The sequence below is a fragment of the Panthera tigris genome, chromosome F2, assembly GCF_018350195.1.
Source record: "Panthera tigris isolate Pti1 chromosome F2, P.tigris_Pti1_mat1.1, whole genome shotgun sequence".
Taxonomy (NCBI): Eukaryota; Metazoa; Chordata; class Mammalia; order Carnivora; family Felidae; genus Panthera; species Panthera tigris.
Window position 1 is genome coordinate 71,559,041 of NC_056676.1, and position 18,865 is coordinate 71,577,905.

General features: G+C 43.3%; 1 protein-coding gene across 5 annotated transcripts in view; it reads right to left on the minus strand.

The window, feature by feature from the left end:
• The window catches only part of ASAP1 (ArfGAP with SH3 domain, ankyrin repeat and PH domain 1), a 310,634-nt gene that overhangs the window by 113,304 nt on the left and 178,465 nt on the right, over positions 1-18,865 (minus strand). For 4 of the 5 annotated variants that reach the window (XM_042973136.1, XM_042973135.1, XM_042973134.1 and 1 more), the window contains one exon: positions 10,091-10,236. In XM_042973136.1, the coding sequence (XP_042829070.1) occupies positions 10,091-10,236 (146 nt within the window). Of the gene's footprint in view, positions 1-8,304; positions 10,034-10,090; positions 10,237-18,865 lie in introns of those variants that run through there. The other variant, XM_042973137.1, reaches the window with a different exon arrangement.

An 18,865-nucleotide genomic window follows, 5' to 3' on the forward strand; every position in this document is an offset into this window, starting at 1 on the left:
TAAAAGAAAAAAAAGCCAAAAGAAAAATAAATCATTTTTAAATTCAGGCTGGGGATACCACAGGACTTCCGTATATTGGATGTATTTAAGACAAGGTACACCTGCATTGATGAATGTAAAATTCAATTTTTATATAGGGAATCTATGGTTTATACAATGAACATTATAGAATGAACCATACAACTATGGTTTATACTATGTAGCCTGTTAAAGATTTTTCCAGTTTTATCTATATAGTCCTAGACAGCCAACAGGCTTCAAATAAGGTTTGCAAAGCATATGTATAATAACAAGGTTTTTTTTGTTTTGTTTTGTTTTTTAAAGTCATTTGGCAACAAAACCTGATCTAACGTGAATTCAGGTGGTTGTAAGCTCTGACCTGAACTGAGGTGGCACCCTTCAGAGTCTTTTCTTACTTCATGTAAACATTCACAGGTTCCACTGCAGAAAACAGATTGATTGCATTTAATTATGAGGACCTGCCTGAAAAGTCATGGGGTGCTGGTGGGAGGGATGTTATCTAATATGTGGCATATGCACCCTACCACCACTCTGGAATCTGCAAAATTCTGAATTTTATCAGTTTCTCGTGTACAAATCTATAAAATTGTTTCAAAGGGCATGGTATATTATTAGTATTAACAGGAGTTAGAAGGGTAGAATTACCTTTATTTTATTTTGTCCCCTATTTCTCACATTTTTATAGTAAACATGTACAACTTTTACAATGGAAGAGAAAAAGGAAATCTCCTTCTTACCCACATGGATAGCTCTCACAATAGTAACTGCCAGGGAAGCCTGTCAGGACATGGGGGGATGTCTGGCAGATGAAATGCTAAAACCTTCCAATTATGGATGACTCTTCTGCAAAGAAGGTTGTTAAGTTGTATTCTATAATCCAGGGTACCCAGGGGCTACCAATGGACTGTTGAGCAAACTCACGCCCTCTACGTTTTTCAGTATTTCAAAGAACCTGAGAAATAATTGATTAGCTATAAATCTAGGTCCAACCTGTATATTTCTTAGCTATTCTCAGTTGAGGGGGAAGAAAAGAAAAAAAATTGAACACTAAACAAATCCTTAACTCGACCACATACCCTGTAGTTAGAGATTGCACACGGGAAATGCTATGTAGCTGGAGAAATCTTTCTTGTGCTTCAATAGCTCTGAAGCAATAACGGTCCTCTAACTGTTAAAAGAGAGACTGAGGATCTTTCGCAAGTTACAGAACTGTCCAGAGGCTCAGGGAAGAGAAGGCATGGACAGTCCTGGCTGGACCAGAATCCTTCTGGGCACCTCCTTTAAAAAGAGGATTTACATATATTTCCTAACACTGTTGCTGCACTGGGGGGGTTGGGGTACGGTTCAAATAGTTTACCTTACCCACTGAGAATCTATTTCAACCCACCAGTTACTCCTTTCCCATTCCATTTGGTGGCTTGGTGATTAAATGGATGCAATTTACTGTTGACTCCTTAACTTCTTCTTCTTCTTTTTTAGTCTTTATTTATTTTTGAGAGACAGAGTGTGAGCAGGGGAGGAACAGAGAGAGAGGCAGACACAGAATCCAAACAGGTTCTGGGCTCCAAGCTGTCAGCACAGAACCTGACGAGGGGCTCGAACTCATGAACCAGGAGATCATGACCTGAGCCGAAATCACACGCTTAACCGACTGAGCCACCAGGAACGGTGGCCTGCTGCTGGCCAGAAAGCAGATCTGGCACCGTTTAGCAAGCAATGCTTTTACGTCTTTCTTTCCAATGACTTAAAAAAAAAAAAAAAAGAAAAGAAAAAGAAAAAATTGAACATATTTTAGGTTCTATGTATTTAATCAGATGAATAACAAAAAATACTTAGAAAAAGCTAAAACTCTAAAAGATCATCCTTTCTTTTCTTCCTTTTTTTTTTAAACAAGGAAGCTGCATTGTAAAGAAAGCCTTTATCTACTCTATCTACATTAACTACTAAATGACATTAAAAGGAGAAGGAATGGAAGGTATAAAGGCATGGAAGCAAGAAATAGTTTATAATCCAGAAACAACAAGTGATTTGTTATGTCTGGAGCTGGCTTTGGTTACAAAAGCATCTTTAACAGGAAGAAGGATGAATTCAGAGAGACTGGTTAAGTCAACTAAAGAAATAGTTCTAATATATTTTTTTAAATGCTACTCTCTACTAAGCATATGCTTATGGACCAGATTATATGACAAGTACTTCGCATAAAAGTCCAGGCACTTGTAATCTGGCCTCACACATCTTAACAAACATCAACAAAATACATCCTGTCCACATCGCACTGGCTTCTCTCCACTAAGAGGCAGCATTCCCTAGGCGTATTCACACACGACAAAGACTCCCTGCTGAGGGGAAAGAGCTCATCACTTCATGTTTTGGGAACAGTGACCACAAAAAGGACTCTGACTAGAGGGAGCAACTGAAAACACGGACAAAGACTGGTTTAGAAAACCTGTAAAAAAAAAAAAAAGGGGGGGGTGGGGGCAAAGAAAGCGGGAGTACAGATCTGAGGGCATGGCAGAGAAGAGAGGGTTTGAGTTTTGCTCTGCACATTGGTTTCACATTGAAATTTTCATATAACGGTAGCTGTATCATTCAAGGCTCTTCCCCACTTTGTTTCCCTGACTACAATTCGATGATTTATACTTTAACTTTCCATTTTGGAAAAAATTACAGACTCAGCAAAGTTGCAAAAACAGTACAGAGAGGCCCCCTGTACCCTCAACGAGCTTCCCCCAAAGTTAACAACTTATGCAGACCTTACAAAGTTAACAGCTTACACAGGACATTATCAAAACCTGGGAAGCAACACTGGGATAAGACTATCAACCAGTCTACAGATGCCTGGTGGGGGAAAATTGAGAATCCAAAGAGAAAATTGTGGTTTCTCTTTTATATTCTCCTTTCCCAGAGATAACCATCACTGATACCTGGGCTTCTGCATACAGTCATTTTTTTACTATGCCTGTGTATGGCTCTGTGACATTTTACCACATGAACAGGTCAGCACAACCACACCACCACCAAGCCAGAGAACTGTTCCGTCAACACAAAGGGACTCCCTCAGGCTACCCCTTTATGGTCATGCCCTTGACCCCTTCTCTAACCCCTGGTAACCACGGATCTGTCCTCCCTCTCGGATCGGTCCACCCCCTCGGTAGTTTTGGGTGACCTAGACTTCAATCAGAAAAATATACAAATGGCAATGTTATCTTGATGGATGTCACGCTTTTATGGGACTTGTTTTCATTTTAAGGTGTCAAAAGCACACAGGAAGCAAAAGAAAAACGACCTTCTGGAATGTACTTGGGGAGTCCCACCGGACAGTAAGTCCCGGGTCCTCCTCCTGCCGTCGCACCTGGGCTGCCATCAGGCAGATGTCCTGGCACTGGGGCGGGACAAGACTCCCCGGGGAACAAAGGCTGAACTGTCAAGGATGATCAGTTCTTTGGGAATGCACACCCTCTCAAGCTTCTGAATCTGTCATCCGTCCCAATGAGGGAGAGTGCAAAAGCTCTAACGCCAACATTAAGAGAAATCTAGTGAAATACAAGTTGCTTAGAACATATGATTTCATCTATTTGGAGGAGAAGAGGTGCAGGAAAGAGGACTACAAAGATAAACCCCAAGTATCAATGACAGTTATCTCTGGGAAGGGACACTATAAAAGAGAAACAGCAATTTTCTCTTTGGATTCTAAATTTTCCCCACTAGGCATGTGTTCTTTTTATAGTAAGAAAAGATACATAAATAAAGTCTCCTGCAGTGGCTATTAATGCCTCAGAGGTTTTAATATTAATGTAGCTTATTAATACGGTAATAGCCCACTGTGTGCGACTCCAGGACTCGGCAGCTTGCAAAGTTTCTCACCTGTGTGGTGTGATAATCCTCATACAAGAATAGGGCAGGTGGGGCACCTTGGGTGGCTCAGTCAAGCTTCCGACTCTCAATTTCAGCTCAGGTCACGATCTCATGGTTTGTGAGATCGAGCCCTGCATCAGGCTCCGTGCTGACAGTGTGGAGCCTGCTTGGGATTCTCTCCCTCCCTCTTTCTCTGCAACCGCCCCCCCCCCCACCCGCCATATGTGCTGTTCTCAAAAATAAATAAACACAAAAAAAAAAGAAAGAAAGAAAGAAAGAAAAAAAGAATAGGGCAGGTAAGGAAGGTAACTCTTCCTCATTCTCCCAGTGAGGACATTCACGTTTGTAACTTAGGCAGTGTTAATCTATTCAGGGCCAGGGCCAGAATCACAGCAAAGCCTTTGATTTCTTATGCCAGGGGTCCCCAAGGCGTGGTACAGGCCCCTAGAAGTCCCAAAGGTCAATAGTACTTTCATAATAGCACTAACAGATTTTACCTGACTTTCCCACTGTTTAGACATTAGCACTGACAGCACGAAAGTAATGGAGGTGAAACCAATGGTGTCCTGATGTGAATTACGGCATTAACACCAACCGAGGCCACTGTATTGTTTATGGTCATGCTCTTGCAATGAAGAAAAAAAAAAAAAAGGCTATTTTCATTTAAGAATGCCCATGATGAGGGGTGCCTGGGTGGCTTAGTTGGTTAAGCATCCAACTTTGGCGTGGGTCATGATCTCACAGCTCAAGAGCTCAAGCCCCAAGTCATGCTCCGTGCTGACAGCTCAGAGCCTGGAGTCTGCTTTGGATTCTTTGTCTCCCTCTCTCTCTGCCCCTCCCCTGCTCATGCTCTGTCTGTCTGTCTCTCTCTCAAAAAAAATAAACATTAAAAAAATTAAAAAATAAAGAATGCCCATGATGAAACAGCAAAAATTACTGATTTGATTATGTATCAGTCCTTGAGTACATCTTTCTTATATTCTGTTTGATATAATAGGAAGTACACACAAACTACCTTCAAGGCATACGAAAGCATGACAGTTATCTTGAGAAAAAGCACTTATGCAGTATTTTGAGTTGCTAGCTGAACTAGCTAGTTTTGTCTGTTACCTTTTTAAGGGGACACCATTTTTCCCCTTGAAAGAATGGCTGACAAACTGTGGTACTGAGACATGGGTATTTGGCAAACATTTTCTCAGAAATGAATAAAGTGAGCCTGTCACACACAGTTTCGGATTCACAGACATTGTTATTAACTTTTAAGAAACAAACCCTTGTCAAGTTTTGACACAGTAGCAAAGAAGAATACTGATGATCACCTGAATTTGTAAAGTACTCTTTTCTCTTTCCAATGTATAGACCTGTGTGAGGCTATATTTTTTTGTCTATTTCACCCAAACAGCATATTGCAACAAAATGAATTAATAGACTTCAAAACTTCTCTTTTGAATTCTAATACAGTAAGTATGGATAGAACTGGTCCACATTAGCAAGAACTCTTCAGTGTCCTTGATCATTTTTTTTTTTTTTAATGTTTATTTATTTTTGAGACAGAGAGAGACAGAGCATGAACAGGGGAGGGGAAGAGAGAGAGGGAGACACAGAATCTGAAACAGGCTCCAGGCTCTGAGCTGTCAGCACAGAGCCCGACGCGGGGCTCGAACTCACGGACCGTGAGATCGTGACCTGAGCCGAAGTCGGACGCCCAACCGACCGAGCCACCCAGGTGCCCCTCCTTGATCATTTTTAAGACTGGGGTCCTAAGACCACAAGTTTGTGAACTACTGGCTAACACTCTTTTTCTAGTATATTATAACTCGCTGTGGGGGAAACAAAAGGGAAAATGCGGATAGAAAGAATTTTGCAAGCTAAACAGACACAATCACGGGTTGATGGCTACTCATACAGGTTCTAGTCAAGCCAGGTGGGCTACCTGTATCCACAACCCATACAGAAAGGCAATGCCACCACTCTGTCACTGCTGGGGGCACATCGCTGAAACAGTGCATGTCAGGGAACCTGGGGTCGAGCCCCAACTCCACTATTTCCAGGCATATTATTTTTTTGGAGATTTGGTGCACTTATCTGTAAAATGGGATGGGACTCTCTATACCTGCCTTTACCCTGGGGAGTTGCCATAGAGATCAAATGAGAAGATGTAAGTAATAATAAAAGCTTGTATTTGTTAAGTAAATTCCGCATGTCAGGTACTGTGCTTGGTGATCTGATTCCATGATCTCAATGAAGTCCCATCACTACCACACAACAGATACCAGCAATGCTATGTACAGGTCAGGACACTAGCCCTACAAGTTCAACCGTTTGCCTATGGCTGTAAACCTGCTAAGCGGGGAGCTGGGCTGGCAGGTCCAATGGAGACCCTACTTCCCCCCCACCCTTCACAGCCTCTCTCGGCCTGTTGTGAGGTGAAACAGCTTTTTTACAAAAAACATCTCCTGGTATGTGGAGGCGAAGGGCAGGAAGAAATGCAAGTTGCTTTTTTTTTTTTTTTAAATTATTTTTAAAGTTTGTTCACTTATTTTGAAAGAAAGAGAGAGTGTAGGTGGGGTAGGGACAGGGAGAGAGGGGAGAGGGAGCATCCCAAGAGGGCTCTGCACCGTCAGCATGAAGCCTAACGTGGGGCTTGAACTCGCGAACCGTGAGATCATGACCTGAGCCAAAACCGAGAGTCAGATGCTTAACCTACTGAGCCACCCAGGCGCCCAGGAAACATGAGTTACTTTAAACCTGACTTAGTGCGTCGACTCTGGCACGAGCTCACAGGGTAAAGAGCCACAGTGACAACTCTCTTTGGGGTCCTCAGGTGGCGGTCAGTTAGCAGTCAGAAGCTAGACAACAGAAACCAGCCCCAGCCCTGTCTGATGGTTAGCCCAGCATCGCTGTGGCTCTTGGGGTTTTCACATGACTTCCCACCTGGCCATCCCACCTTCCACAGTCACTGAAAGCTAGGAGATGAAGACAAACAAACAGAGAAGAGACAGTTATCATCACTTAGAGGGTCACGTTTCTCAGGACCAACCAACCCTTCAGAACCCCCTCAACACAATACACTCCCAATACCGATTATTTACAGGCAACACGATGAAAGTTTTTCTCTAACTAGAGTTAGTCGAAAGCAGAAAGCTACACCTGACCCCCAAATCTACCGGTTCCTTTTCCTCTATATGAAAGTAAGTAATGTTTTAATGAAAACTATTAAAATGCCCATTGTAAGTACTACCTTTATTAGAAAATGACGTTTTTCCATATGTACCACAGACCTTGGAACACAAGAGACATTTGGCATTTACTGGTTGGACTGAGGATACAATTTAGAAAAGTCTAAAAATATCGAAGTACCTTCTTTTATCTTACTCTCTGAATTCCAACTGTACCCATTCTTGCTTAACGTTTCCAGACTCCACTAGCTTAAGAAAATAGGCTTTTCAAGAGCCTCCTGAGAAATACTGGTTCCCAGGGGGTGTTCTAGAGCTCCAACAAACTCCAGGATGCTCCCCAAACTCTTATGTGGGGGCTGGAGGGCTGCAAGCTGGCCAGAAGCCCCTCCCTCCTGGGGCGTGGCCTCCTCTGAGCCCTCTCTCTGCTCCAAGGCTTGGCCGCATCAGCCTGTCTGTTTTGCTCTATCCTTTCCTGGCAGAACATAAAAAGGGAAGTGGCAAGCTGCTGAAACTGTTGTCAGGTTGTATAAACTCCTGGGACTGGCTTTTTATTCAGTCAGAATAGCGTTCCCTTAGTAACCAACTATAGTACAAACAGATTCTTTTACCTGCACCCTCGTCAGGCATGCCACCACTAACTTCAAAGAGAAAATGTCAGTTTTTATTTTTTTAATTAAGCGAACTGGGTCTTCTAGCAATTTCTATCAGATATTTCTTAGACTTCTACCCCTTAAAGGAGAGTAGCCAGGGAAGAAGAAGGCCTGCAGCTTGGAGTTTGTGTAGGGGGCCAGCGAGATCAGCATTACTTAGGGAAACACAATCACCCAGGTAGGGTGATAGAGGCAGTGTAACAGAGTAGCGTGGTAGAGACAACGGACTCACAGAATGTTCGGGTACACGTCTGTTTATTAACAGTGTACCTGAACAAGTTAAATACTGATGTGCCTCAACTCCCTCATCTGGATTGAAGGTATAACAACCATAGAATTGTTGTAAGATGTAAAATAAGAAACCTACATACTGGGGCACCTGGGTGGCTCAGTCACTGAGTCATCCGACTCCTGATATCGGTTTAGGTCATGATCTCACAGTTTGTGGGTTCAAGCCCCGCGTCGGACACTGTGCTAACAGCTCGGAGCCTGCTCGGGATTTTCTCTGTCTCCTTCTTTCTCTGCCCCCCACCCCCTCTCTCTCACAAATATACAAACATAAAAAAAAAGAAAAGAAATCTACACATGATGCATATTACCAGGTTCATCAAGGCGTTCAATAAATAGCAGTGGTTTCTGCATGGTGGCAAGTCAGCGCAGTATTAGGTAAGCAAATACAGACAACGAATGTTCCACGAGTTCCACGAGTGACCACTGCGTCGTGGGGCCGGCACACGCTGGGGAAGGAACCCACAGTGGAGGGAAGTGGAGGAATGGACTGGTCCAGGAAATGTGCAAGTGATGAGTCTCGACTGAAGCCAAACACATTTGGTGTCCCAGAAACTAAAGGTTATTAGCAAGACAGCCCTGTGAAAACACCCACCTCGGGGGAAAACAGAACTTCCTCCCTGAGCAAGTCTGTTACCAGTAATTACTCACGTGCATAGTCAGAGTGCTGCTTCACTTCCCTTCTTCCCACCACATGGCCTTTGAGCAAGGCCATCAGCAGAAAGACAGGCAGCACCCAGAGGAAGGAGAAACGAGGGCCATCTTCCCAATAAAAGCGATTTAAATACTCTAAGATTTACAGAGATATCATGGATTTGTCAAATAAACCCCAAAGTATAGGAACATGTTGGTCCTAAGTTCCTGAAGTTTTTGGAAATAAGACCTGTTTCTATTCTCCATCTTCATTTTCTTTAAGATTAGCTGTCACTGTAGGAGACTAACTCAATGGCATAAACCACAAATTAGAATTAAGCTGTTAGGAAGACAGACACACACATGTATTCATCTAGCAGGATAGGAAAAAAAAAGGAGACTCTGACTGGTCAAATATTCAGGTTAAAACACCACAGAATGGCAGTTTTCATTTTTCGAAGAGTATGTATTCGTCTGTAAACTAGCTGTTTGTATTGAACGGATCTGTGACAACATTCTCCTGTAAGGTCACAGAAGCCTATCTGATGGAAGAGCAACTAACCCAGGGCCAAGACATCTTGAGTTCTTAAAGGAGGCCAGGGTGCAATACTGAGAGACTGGGGGAGAGGAAGAGTCTGCCGGCCTTCAGGAAAGAGCCGAGGAAAGTACGGCATCGTTGTCCTTTGGGACTGTCCAACCTCCCTGTGCCTCTATCTCCCGGGACTCTGGAGAAGAGAGACTTGATTTAATGTACAAGGAGGGCTGGGTGGTGATGCCACACAGAACGAGCCTTCTCGGTGTGAACAGGGTGTGAGGGCGGGTATCCGGACAGTAGTGTCGCCAAAGAGACCGCCCCAGCCCCAACTCTGTTTGCCTCCTGGAGCCAGACACCCCTCACGTCCCAGGTTTTTAGGGATTCCTTTTGTCATCAACTTCTGTAACCCTGGATTCCCCTGAATCCCAAAATCTTTTTCTTGGTGGGGGGTTAAAATGATGTGAGGAACTGGGGAGGTTAACTATTTGTAAGTCAGGGACCAAAATGCATGCTTGTCTTCATACAAGTGAGGTATAACACTTGCAACGTGGATTTCCAGTGTATGTTTGACACAGAAATCATCAACACTCTTTCAACTAATAAAAAAACAAAAGTCGGTAAAATTATCTCAAACAAAACCCAAACGAAGGCAATGGTAGAATGGGGAAGAGAATTCAGGTTAACTACCTTCTCTGACTCCGTAAATCCACCCTGCTAGAAGCTGGATCTAGGAGTTCTACAACGGTATTTTCTCTACACGTGACTCCATACCGGAGACTAAAAAGCTTTTCATTTTTTATTTTTTTAATTTTAATTTTGTTTAACCCCCAGGACGGGGGGCTGGGGAGATTATTAAATTGTTCTCTTCGTGATCTTATTGTACTTTGGTCTGGCTGAAATTTTTAGAAATCACTTATGCAGTGGCTTACCAGATTTTTCAGCAGTGTGGACAGTTCCTTTGTAAGAGTAGAAAACTTGACGAAAGCAGTGCCAAGGTCTGGGTTGTCTCGACTTAAAAAATTACTTCCGAACTTGTCAAGAACTTGTGCATAGTTTTCTTCATTTTGTACGTGATCTAAAAAAGAAGAAGGCAGGAGTCTGAGCTATTATTTGCCACAATGACGAGTTACTTTGAACACTGATTGATCATTAGAAACTCTTAAAAGGAAGGCAAAGAGACACGGCATCAATTATTCACTGATTCTGTCCAGAGGTGGTCAGCAGGGAGCTAGATGTCCTCGCTCACTCTAGTAAACGGGGTTTCCTCCTTGTTCTTTCACAGCGTTCAGTTCACCTACATCCCAACTAGCCCATGGACTCCCCACAGGGGCCGGGGAGGGTCAGATTATCATCCCATTTCAAAGCACATCATATTTCCATTAAGAAACTATGATTAGCAGGAACAAGGAGAAAAGTCTCCTTTGAAAATCAATCTTGGAATGCAAAAGAAACATCCACGGGTTCTAACAGGTTTCCTTCTCTGCAACTCATCTTAATTTCCTTTAATTCTGTCTAAGCCTCAGATCTGAGGAACAGCATTTTTAAAATGATTTTTTTTTGCACACGATCTCTTGGTGTGAGTCATCAAGGCATGGATCAGATGGATCAACGTTTGAGGTTTGGTTTCACCACCTATAAGCTAGCTATCTTATCAGTTTTGTAACTTTTAGGACCATTATCCTAGTTGGAGAATTACAAGGCGTTAATGAGATACTTGTGAATACATTTCCTCACTCTGAGCTTTGCTTTCCCGATCTGTAACATGACACTAACCCTATCCTACATGAATGTGGTGCTGAAGAGGTGATACGAACTGTACAAAGAGTGGGTGTACCATAAATAATAACCACTCCCACTCTCTCTACTGGGCTTCCAGGATAATATCACACTCTCTTCATCGTTCTTCTATGTCTTGGCTGCTCCTTCCTCTCCAACATCTTTGCTGGATCTTCATCCCCCTGACCTCATAGTGTTGGAGAGCCCTGGGCTTTTCTTCTCTCTCTCTATGCTCACTCTCTTGGGATCTCATCTAGTTTATAGCTTTGAATAACTTCTATTCTATCCTAAATTGATACCCCAGCCTAGACCCTAGCCCTGAAATATAGACTTCTATGTCAACTGCCTATTCAATATCTCCACCTGGATGTCTGATAACTATGTTCAATCTCAACATGCTAACAGCAAACCCTTCATGTTCTGCCCCTGACCTTCTTTTTCTACAGACCCTTATATCTCAGTTAATGACAAATACATTCTTGCAGTTGTTCAGGTTGGAACCCATCAAAGCCATGCTTGATTTTTTTTTTTCTCATACCCCAGATACAACCCACTGGCAAATCCTATTGTCCTTACCTTGAAAATGTAACCAAAATCTGACAACTCACTACCCCCATGGCTATCAATCTTATCTGACATCATTTCTTGCCTTGATCACTGCAGAACCTCCCTATGAAAGTCTCTTTATTGCAGCTCTTTCTTGCTCACCTACAGTCCCCTATCAATACAGCATCCAGTGTGGTTCTGTAAAATTGTGCATCACATCCTGCGATGCTTACGGCAGACATAAGCACTTACCGCAGATATCCAGACTCCCTACCCCTGCAGGCTCTGGAAGGCAGTCCTGCACGTCTCTACACCCTTGAAGGAAGCAAGCACGGAACATGACACATGCTGACCAAGGAAGTGTGAGTGGAGGCGAGGTGCCCGACTTCCACGTGCACACGTTTCAGATGCCTCTACTCAGGTCCCCGCTTCTCGCTTCCTTTGTGGTAGAGGACAGGGAGGCACAGATTTGTACGGAGCCCCATAAGAGACGCCTAACAATTTACTGAATGAATAAATGAACGGTGAGTATCTGACAAAATCATGTCTAGCAAAATCATACCTCTAAAGGCTTAATTAAATACCTCCTTATAGAGCCTTCCCTTAGTTGGCAATATCCTCCCTTGCCAGTAACTCTCTGTGCCTCTTTTGCAGTATTTTCCACCATATCACATCATATTTGTGTAAGTACAGACCTTCCCTTGCCATACGACTGTGAGAGGCAGGGATTAGCTCTGGCTCATCTCTGCGTCCCCACCCAACAAATACCACCGTGGTTGTCATTTTTCGGTGAGCTGAGCTTAAGAAGCTAGGGCTCAGTAAATATCCATTGACTTGGATTTGTTGATTTTCTTTTCAGGAATTTAAGAAGCATTCCCTTCTTAAAATCTCCTGGATCGTTCAATAACGGAGATGAAAATCCAAAGCATCTCACTCTCAAATACACTCTCAATAACTGTGCGGGAGCACTGGGCACTCATGAAACCAAACAGAGGTCTGAACTGGGGAATGTCCCAAGAAGGAAGTCTCAATACACAAAAGGAAACAAGTGTCACAGCAGTCCAGTGAAATGAAATGAGGCCCCAGCAGCCTTCCAATCATCACATCAAAAATTCATGATGCCTACAGTGGATGTCAGCATTTTAGGCCGAGATATTAAAAAAGATAAAATGCAGCTCTGGTTATTGCCCAAGTAATGGAGGGAAGTGGCTCAGGAAAACACAAAAGAAAGGCCACATCAGCTCGACAGACAGGATGCACATGTTTGATCCCCTCATAAACTGGAGTTACCCCTGATTCCTTCTGTCTAAAGCTAAAGAGCCTACCTCACCCCTGAGAATCCCACCACACCTGACAACCCTCTTCTGCTTTTGGAGGCCAGCAAAAACAAGAAACAAACAACAAACAAACAAAAAAAGCATTCAGCAGCCTGTTAATTTCAACTGCTTTCAAAGGAAGTGTTTCTGGTAAAACAGAAGTATATAGGATTTTTGTTTGTTTGCTTGGAATTACGAAATATTTCAAATGACATATATCACAACCTTCAGATGAAGAGAATACTCACGGACCCGCCAGCCAGTTTAAGAAATAAAGTATTCCAGAACGTTTCCTCTCTCCCCCAATCCCGATCTCTTCCCTCCCTCCCCAGACACAGCCACTCTCTTCAGTTTGGAACCGCATGCAGAGCTTAGAAAGAATTAGGAGAAGCTCTTAGTCTCTCAGAGATGATGGACTCATCAAACAACAAGACAGACTTGGGCTAAGGCAGATGGGGCTCAGGAAGGGAGCACTGGCATTTGTTGAGAACCTTCTCTTACCCAAATGCTTTTTACAAGACCATATTTAACCCTCACCAGAACCCTGTAAGGGAAGAAGGAGGCTTTATCGGGAAGATGGAACATCAAAAATGACGCGAGAGAGGCAAAAGGTGAGACTCGATGAGTAAGTCCAGGCTAGGGCATGGGTCCTGTGTGCTTTGTTAATTCCACTAATGAACCACCATATAGTCAATACCTATACTTATGTGCATAAGTATATGTATGGTAATCCTACATCTGTATATATGTGTGAAATTTCCTACTGTAGATACATTTTAAAAATCACAGTCTATGGGGTGCCTGGGTGGTTCAGTCGATTAGCATCTGACTCTTGATTTCAGCTCAGGTCACGATCTCATAGTTCGTGGGTTTGAGCCCTGTGTCGGGCTCTGCGCTGACAGCACAGAGCCTGCTTGGGAGTCTCTCTCCCTCTCTCTTTGACCCTCCCCCACTCTCAAAATACATAAACATTAAAAAAAAAAATCACAACTTAGTAAGGTACATCTGGGGATAATACTAATAATCTTGTGGGTAGAAATAATGGCAATTAACTGTTAGGTGCTTAAAACAGTACCTGGCATGTAGCCAGTATAAGAATATATATCTCACACACACACAAAAAAAAAAAAAAAAAAAAAGAATATATATCTCACATGCTTTTTTTTCCCCCCAAATCTGTGACAACTCACTAGCAATATTATATAAACACATGCATCCCTTTGTACAAAACTAAGGGTTTACCAAGCAGGTTTTCAGCAGAGGGAGAGGGTAGAGAGACAGGGGGTTCTGGTGGAGGAGAGAACAACGGCAGAGGCAGAGGGCAGGTTCTATTACAGAGTATAGCAAGCAGAGAAACAAATGGTAAATTCGGGGGTGTAGGGAAGAAGAGAGAAATACAGGGCTTTGGGGGGGAGGGGGAGGGACTGTCACAGACACAGGTGTGACTGAATGGGAGGGCTGATGAGACAGAAAATGGCCTGACCAGGACCTTTCAGAAAGCAGGGTAAACTACGTTAAGTGCCAGCAGACTCTCGGGAAGCTGGTAAAGTGAGTGCTGGCGAAAGGAAGTGAGGATGGAGACCAAATAAAAGAAAAGAACAAGGAAAGAGAGAAATTCAATCCAGCCGTGATGGAGAGATTCATGCTTTTCAAATATCTACAGGGGATTTCTGGTATTCACGGTATTGTCGCAGAATGTAAGATAATTCTAAGAGCCAGGTGACTCCCTTCAGTTCTGGAAAAAGAAGAAAATAAAATAATTTTACCAGCTGAACCAGAGAGGGCCACTTAGTCAAGATTTCAACTGCTGGCACTTCTTTGGGGAGATGACTAACATATACAGATCACCTACTATGTTCCATGCAGCTCGAAAGGGCCTTTACATGCATTCTGACATGTAAGCCCACAGTAGTACCTAAGTAGTGATTTACTATTCTAGTAATAACACAGATAACAGTAGTGTGTTGAGTATTTAGCATATGCCTGTCACCGCACTAAGCACTTCATGCACGTTACTTAATTCACTTGAATCAACGTATTGACAAGACTGGAAGAGAAGTATCGTTATCATCCTCACTTTTGAGATGCAAAAACGTGCCCATGGTCATACAGCTGATAAACAAGGGAGTTTATCTTAGGCTTTTTTGATCTCAGAGCGGAGACTCTCCCCCATATCCTCAAGTGAGACAGATCTACGATCAAATTCCAGGTCTGTCACCAACCCTGTGTGGTGTTCTGGTCGAGTAACTCACCTTCCTAAGTCTCATCTTCTCAGCTCTAAAATGGGGGTAATAATGGTATTTGCCTCACAGAGGTATTATGGAGAGTGAGTTACTGCATGCCAAGTGCATGGTACATGATAAGGTCGATAAATGTTTATGGCGAGGATAGCAATGATGGAGGACGGCACCAGGCTGCTCCTCGGAGTCCAGTGCAGTGGCGTCCATCTTTCGTCCTCTGGCCAGGGGGACAGAGGCTCCAAGTATACTCTGAAGTCCGTGACAGCTCTCAGAGTGTATGTTCCTGGGGCTGGCAGTTACAAGTGCCTTGAGAATACATTAAAATTCAATAGTCTCTTTTTTTAAAATATTTTTAAATGTTTATTTATTTTTGAGAGAGAGAGAGAGAGAGAGAGAGAGCGAGCTGCAGAGGGGCAGAGAGAGACGGAGACACAGAATCGGAAGCAGGCTCCAGGCTCTGAGCTGTCGGCACAGAGCCTAATAGGTTCGAACTCATAAACCATGAGATTATGACCTGAGAGCTGAAGTCGGATGCTTAGCCGACTGAGCCACCCAGGCGCCCCCAAATTCAATATTCCTTTGAAATGTCATGTACATTTCTCCAATGAGGCCGTCCTCAAAATTTTCAGAACCACAGCAATTATTAAACAGGCCTTTCTCTAAGGGATGTTTGCCTTACCAAACTGGGAAACTCACAAAACTTCCCAACTGGCCTGTCAACCCAGCCTTTGATGCTCTGTCGCTGTAACTATAGCTGCAGCTTATAAGCACCAACCGTGTGGCGAGATCCAGAACGGGGAATATCCTAAAACTTCTTCAAGGCAGTGTTTTATAGATAAGACAGTGAAACTCACTGGGGAATCCACATTGGAACCTAGCCTCATCCGATTCCAAACCCACCCTTTTCCACTGACAAACTCAGGAAAGACAGTCAAGGCTGCCATGATGCGTGCTACAAATATCTATTTGGAATCTAATACATGAAAGGCTTAATGATAAACACCAAGAAAAACAGGGTGAGTAAGACAGACCTCCTGTCCTGTAATAATGACAAAGATGCAATAAATGTAACAATGACTGATTATAATCGTTAATAATTATTAATTACAATTATAATTAATTGTGGTTAAATTTTTGATCACTTAATGGGCCAGGAGCTGTGCTTTTGTCCTGCATTACTTCACTCAATGCTCACAATGACATGCCCTTATTATCCCCATTTTCCAGATGCAGAGACTGGTTCAGAGTTAAACAGGTTGCCCAAGGTCACCCAGCTGCATGGTGATGACAGGCACGGACTGCAGAGCCTGTGTTCTTACCCATTATGCTTGGCTAAGTGCTGGAACTCCAGACGTCTGCTATTTTTGAGCCAGATGTCAAGTGACTGACTGAGGGATCTGAAAATCTAGGTCCTTAGCTCCAGGCTCGACCAGGTGACCCTGGTCAGGTGACTAAGGCTCTCAGGGGCCTTTATTTCACCTATAAAACAGGTCTGATAGGGGCGCCTGGGGGGCTCAGTAGGTTCAGCATCCAACTCTTGATTTTGGCTCAGGTCACGATCTCACGATTTGTGGGTTCAAGCCCCGCGTTGTACTCTAAACCATGTCAGCACAGAGCCTGCTTGGAAGTCTCTCTCCCTCTTTCTCTGTTCCTACCCTGCGTGCTCTTTTCTCTCTCTCAAAATAAATAAGTAAACTTGAAACAGGTCTGATAATACCTATACCCAGCATACTCCTTGAGGTTGAATGCTAAGAGGTAAAGATGTCATAATTAATGTGAAAGCTCTTTGGGGAAAACTGCAGCAACAGCAGTGAACATTATAAAACCACGAAGGATTATTTCTATTTAATGAGTAAAGGCCTTGAAAGCATTCATAATAGATCCATCCTCAAAAGCTCCCCCAACCTTGACCAAGCACAGCCTAATGTTTACCGAGGCATCATCTGACGGAGGGACAGAGGCATAAGCGGTTTGTGTCTCCCTGGGTTTGAATCTCCCTCTGTCCAGGCTGGCCCATCCGTGACCTTGGAAAAGGTACTTTTCTGGGTCTCGGCTTTCATACGTGAAATGTGACACATGTAGAATCTATAAAGTACATGGCAAGCCTCTAAAAATATCTTTACTTTTATTGCTTTCATTCACCCTGAGACCGAAGGCTGAAGCTCTGATGTTAATGGAGAATTGGGTACAATCTAAATATCGTGGTATTTTTTGGAGGGTCCACGATACACAAGACAACTGTGGACCAAACCCTAGGTTTCCATTTACCAGCTGTGGATCTAAGACAATCTATATAATCATCTTAGACTGTGCTTCCTTAACCACAGTAATACCTCGATGGGATCGTGACGCGGACAGGACGGGAAACGCCTCCAGGGCGTCTCCTCCGGGGTCTGGCCTACGGTGGGTCTTTAAGATGTGGGAGGAACCATCCCTGGCCCCAGACTGAGTCTCCCTTCCTTAACTTCGCACACTCTCCTTCTTGAGAGCCTCGCTTCTCTTCCTGTGTCTCTATGAAGTTATCTTCTTTGCCGCGGGTCCAGTGCCACTGTGTTTATCACCTCATCTTCGAGAGCTCAGAACTATCTGGAGCACAGCTCGGGTGCAGGCATCACTGCACTGCAGCCACGCAGCCCAGCCGAAGTTCCCCAGTGCACCTCACAGTTCTGGGCCTCAACCTGCCTCTTGCGAGATCAAACGTAAGTGTAACCTCCCAGGCGAGCCTGTCATTCACTCCCTCCTCAGCCTCCTGCGACGTCCCAGCTGCCAGCTTTACCTGGTCTGCAGTTGTTCACCCAGTCAGTCCCCAGCCCTCGACCTGCTTGGTAAAATGCTCAGCGTATGTAGTGAAGTCTCCCGGAGCAAGTCTTTTCTCCTTCTTCGGAAAATACTTAGTATTGGCCACGTGCCAGGCATATAAACTACAATGAGCTATAACTGTAATAATAAAGCCATGTCATAAATTATAGTGCTGGCCGAGAGGGGGAAGTGATAAATTCTTTTACACCATCCTATACATACTCTGTAGCACTAATCACCCTTTAAAAGTTTTAATTCCATTTGTTTTTAAAATTACAAAAATAATTCATACACTTCTACAGAGATATATAAAGATACAAATGATCATTTCCTTTCCCCTTCTCCAATCCCATCTCCTTGAAATAAGCAGAGTTAATAATGTGGTATGTTAATAATCTCAGCAAAGCTTTCTCTATGCTTAAAAAATACACAAACACACATACAATAGGGGGTCTTCTCCCTTTTTCTCATTTTTAAAAAACCAAATGGCATATTAAAATCAAGACTACACGGCTTACTTTTTTCCTACTGAATAAGGATCAAGAAACCGAATACAATTAAATCTAATTAATCATTTTAACATGATTATATTCCTTAATAAACACTACTATGATTTGGAGAACTATCCCCCTGAGGGACTTCCAGTGTTTGCTACTGAAAAACCAATGCTGCCATAAATATTCTTATCCACAAGTTCTTACATGCTGTCACTTTAAAAGATGCAGTCACAAAAGCAGAACTGTTGGGGAATGGGGTGCACATTTCAAATTTTAAATAACACTACTATGTTTCTCCAGAGGCTGGTGGTAACAATGCACAGACCCAACAGCCGTACAAATGTGAGAGGGATTTCTCTAGAACTTCACTAGAGCACAGATGTTGCTGTACTTTTTTAATTCATACCACAGGGATGTGAGAAAGTGGGTGACAGTAAGCCCGAGTATCTTTTTGTATTTTATTGTCCATTCACATTTCCTTTTCTGCTTGTTGTTTTCCACAGCTTGCCTTCTCCCTAGCAGTCTGTGAG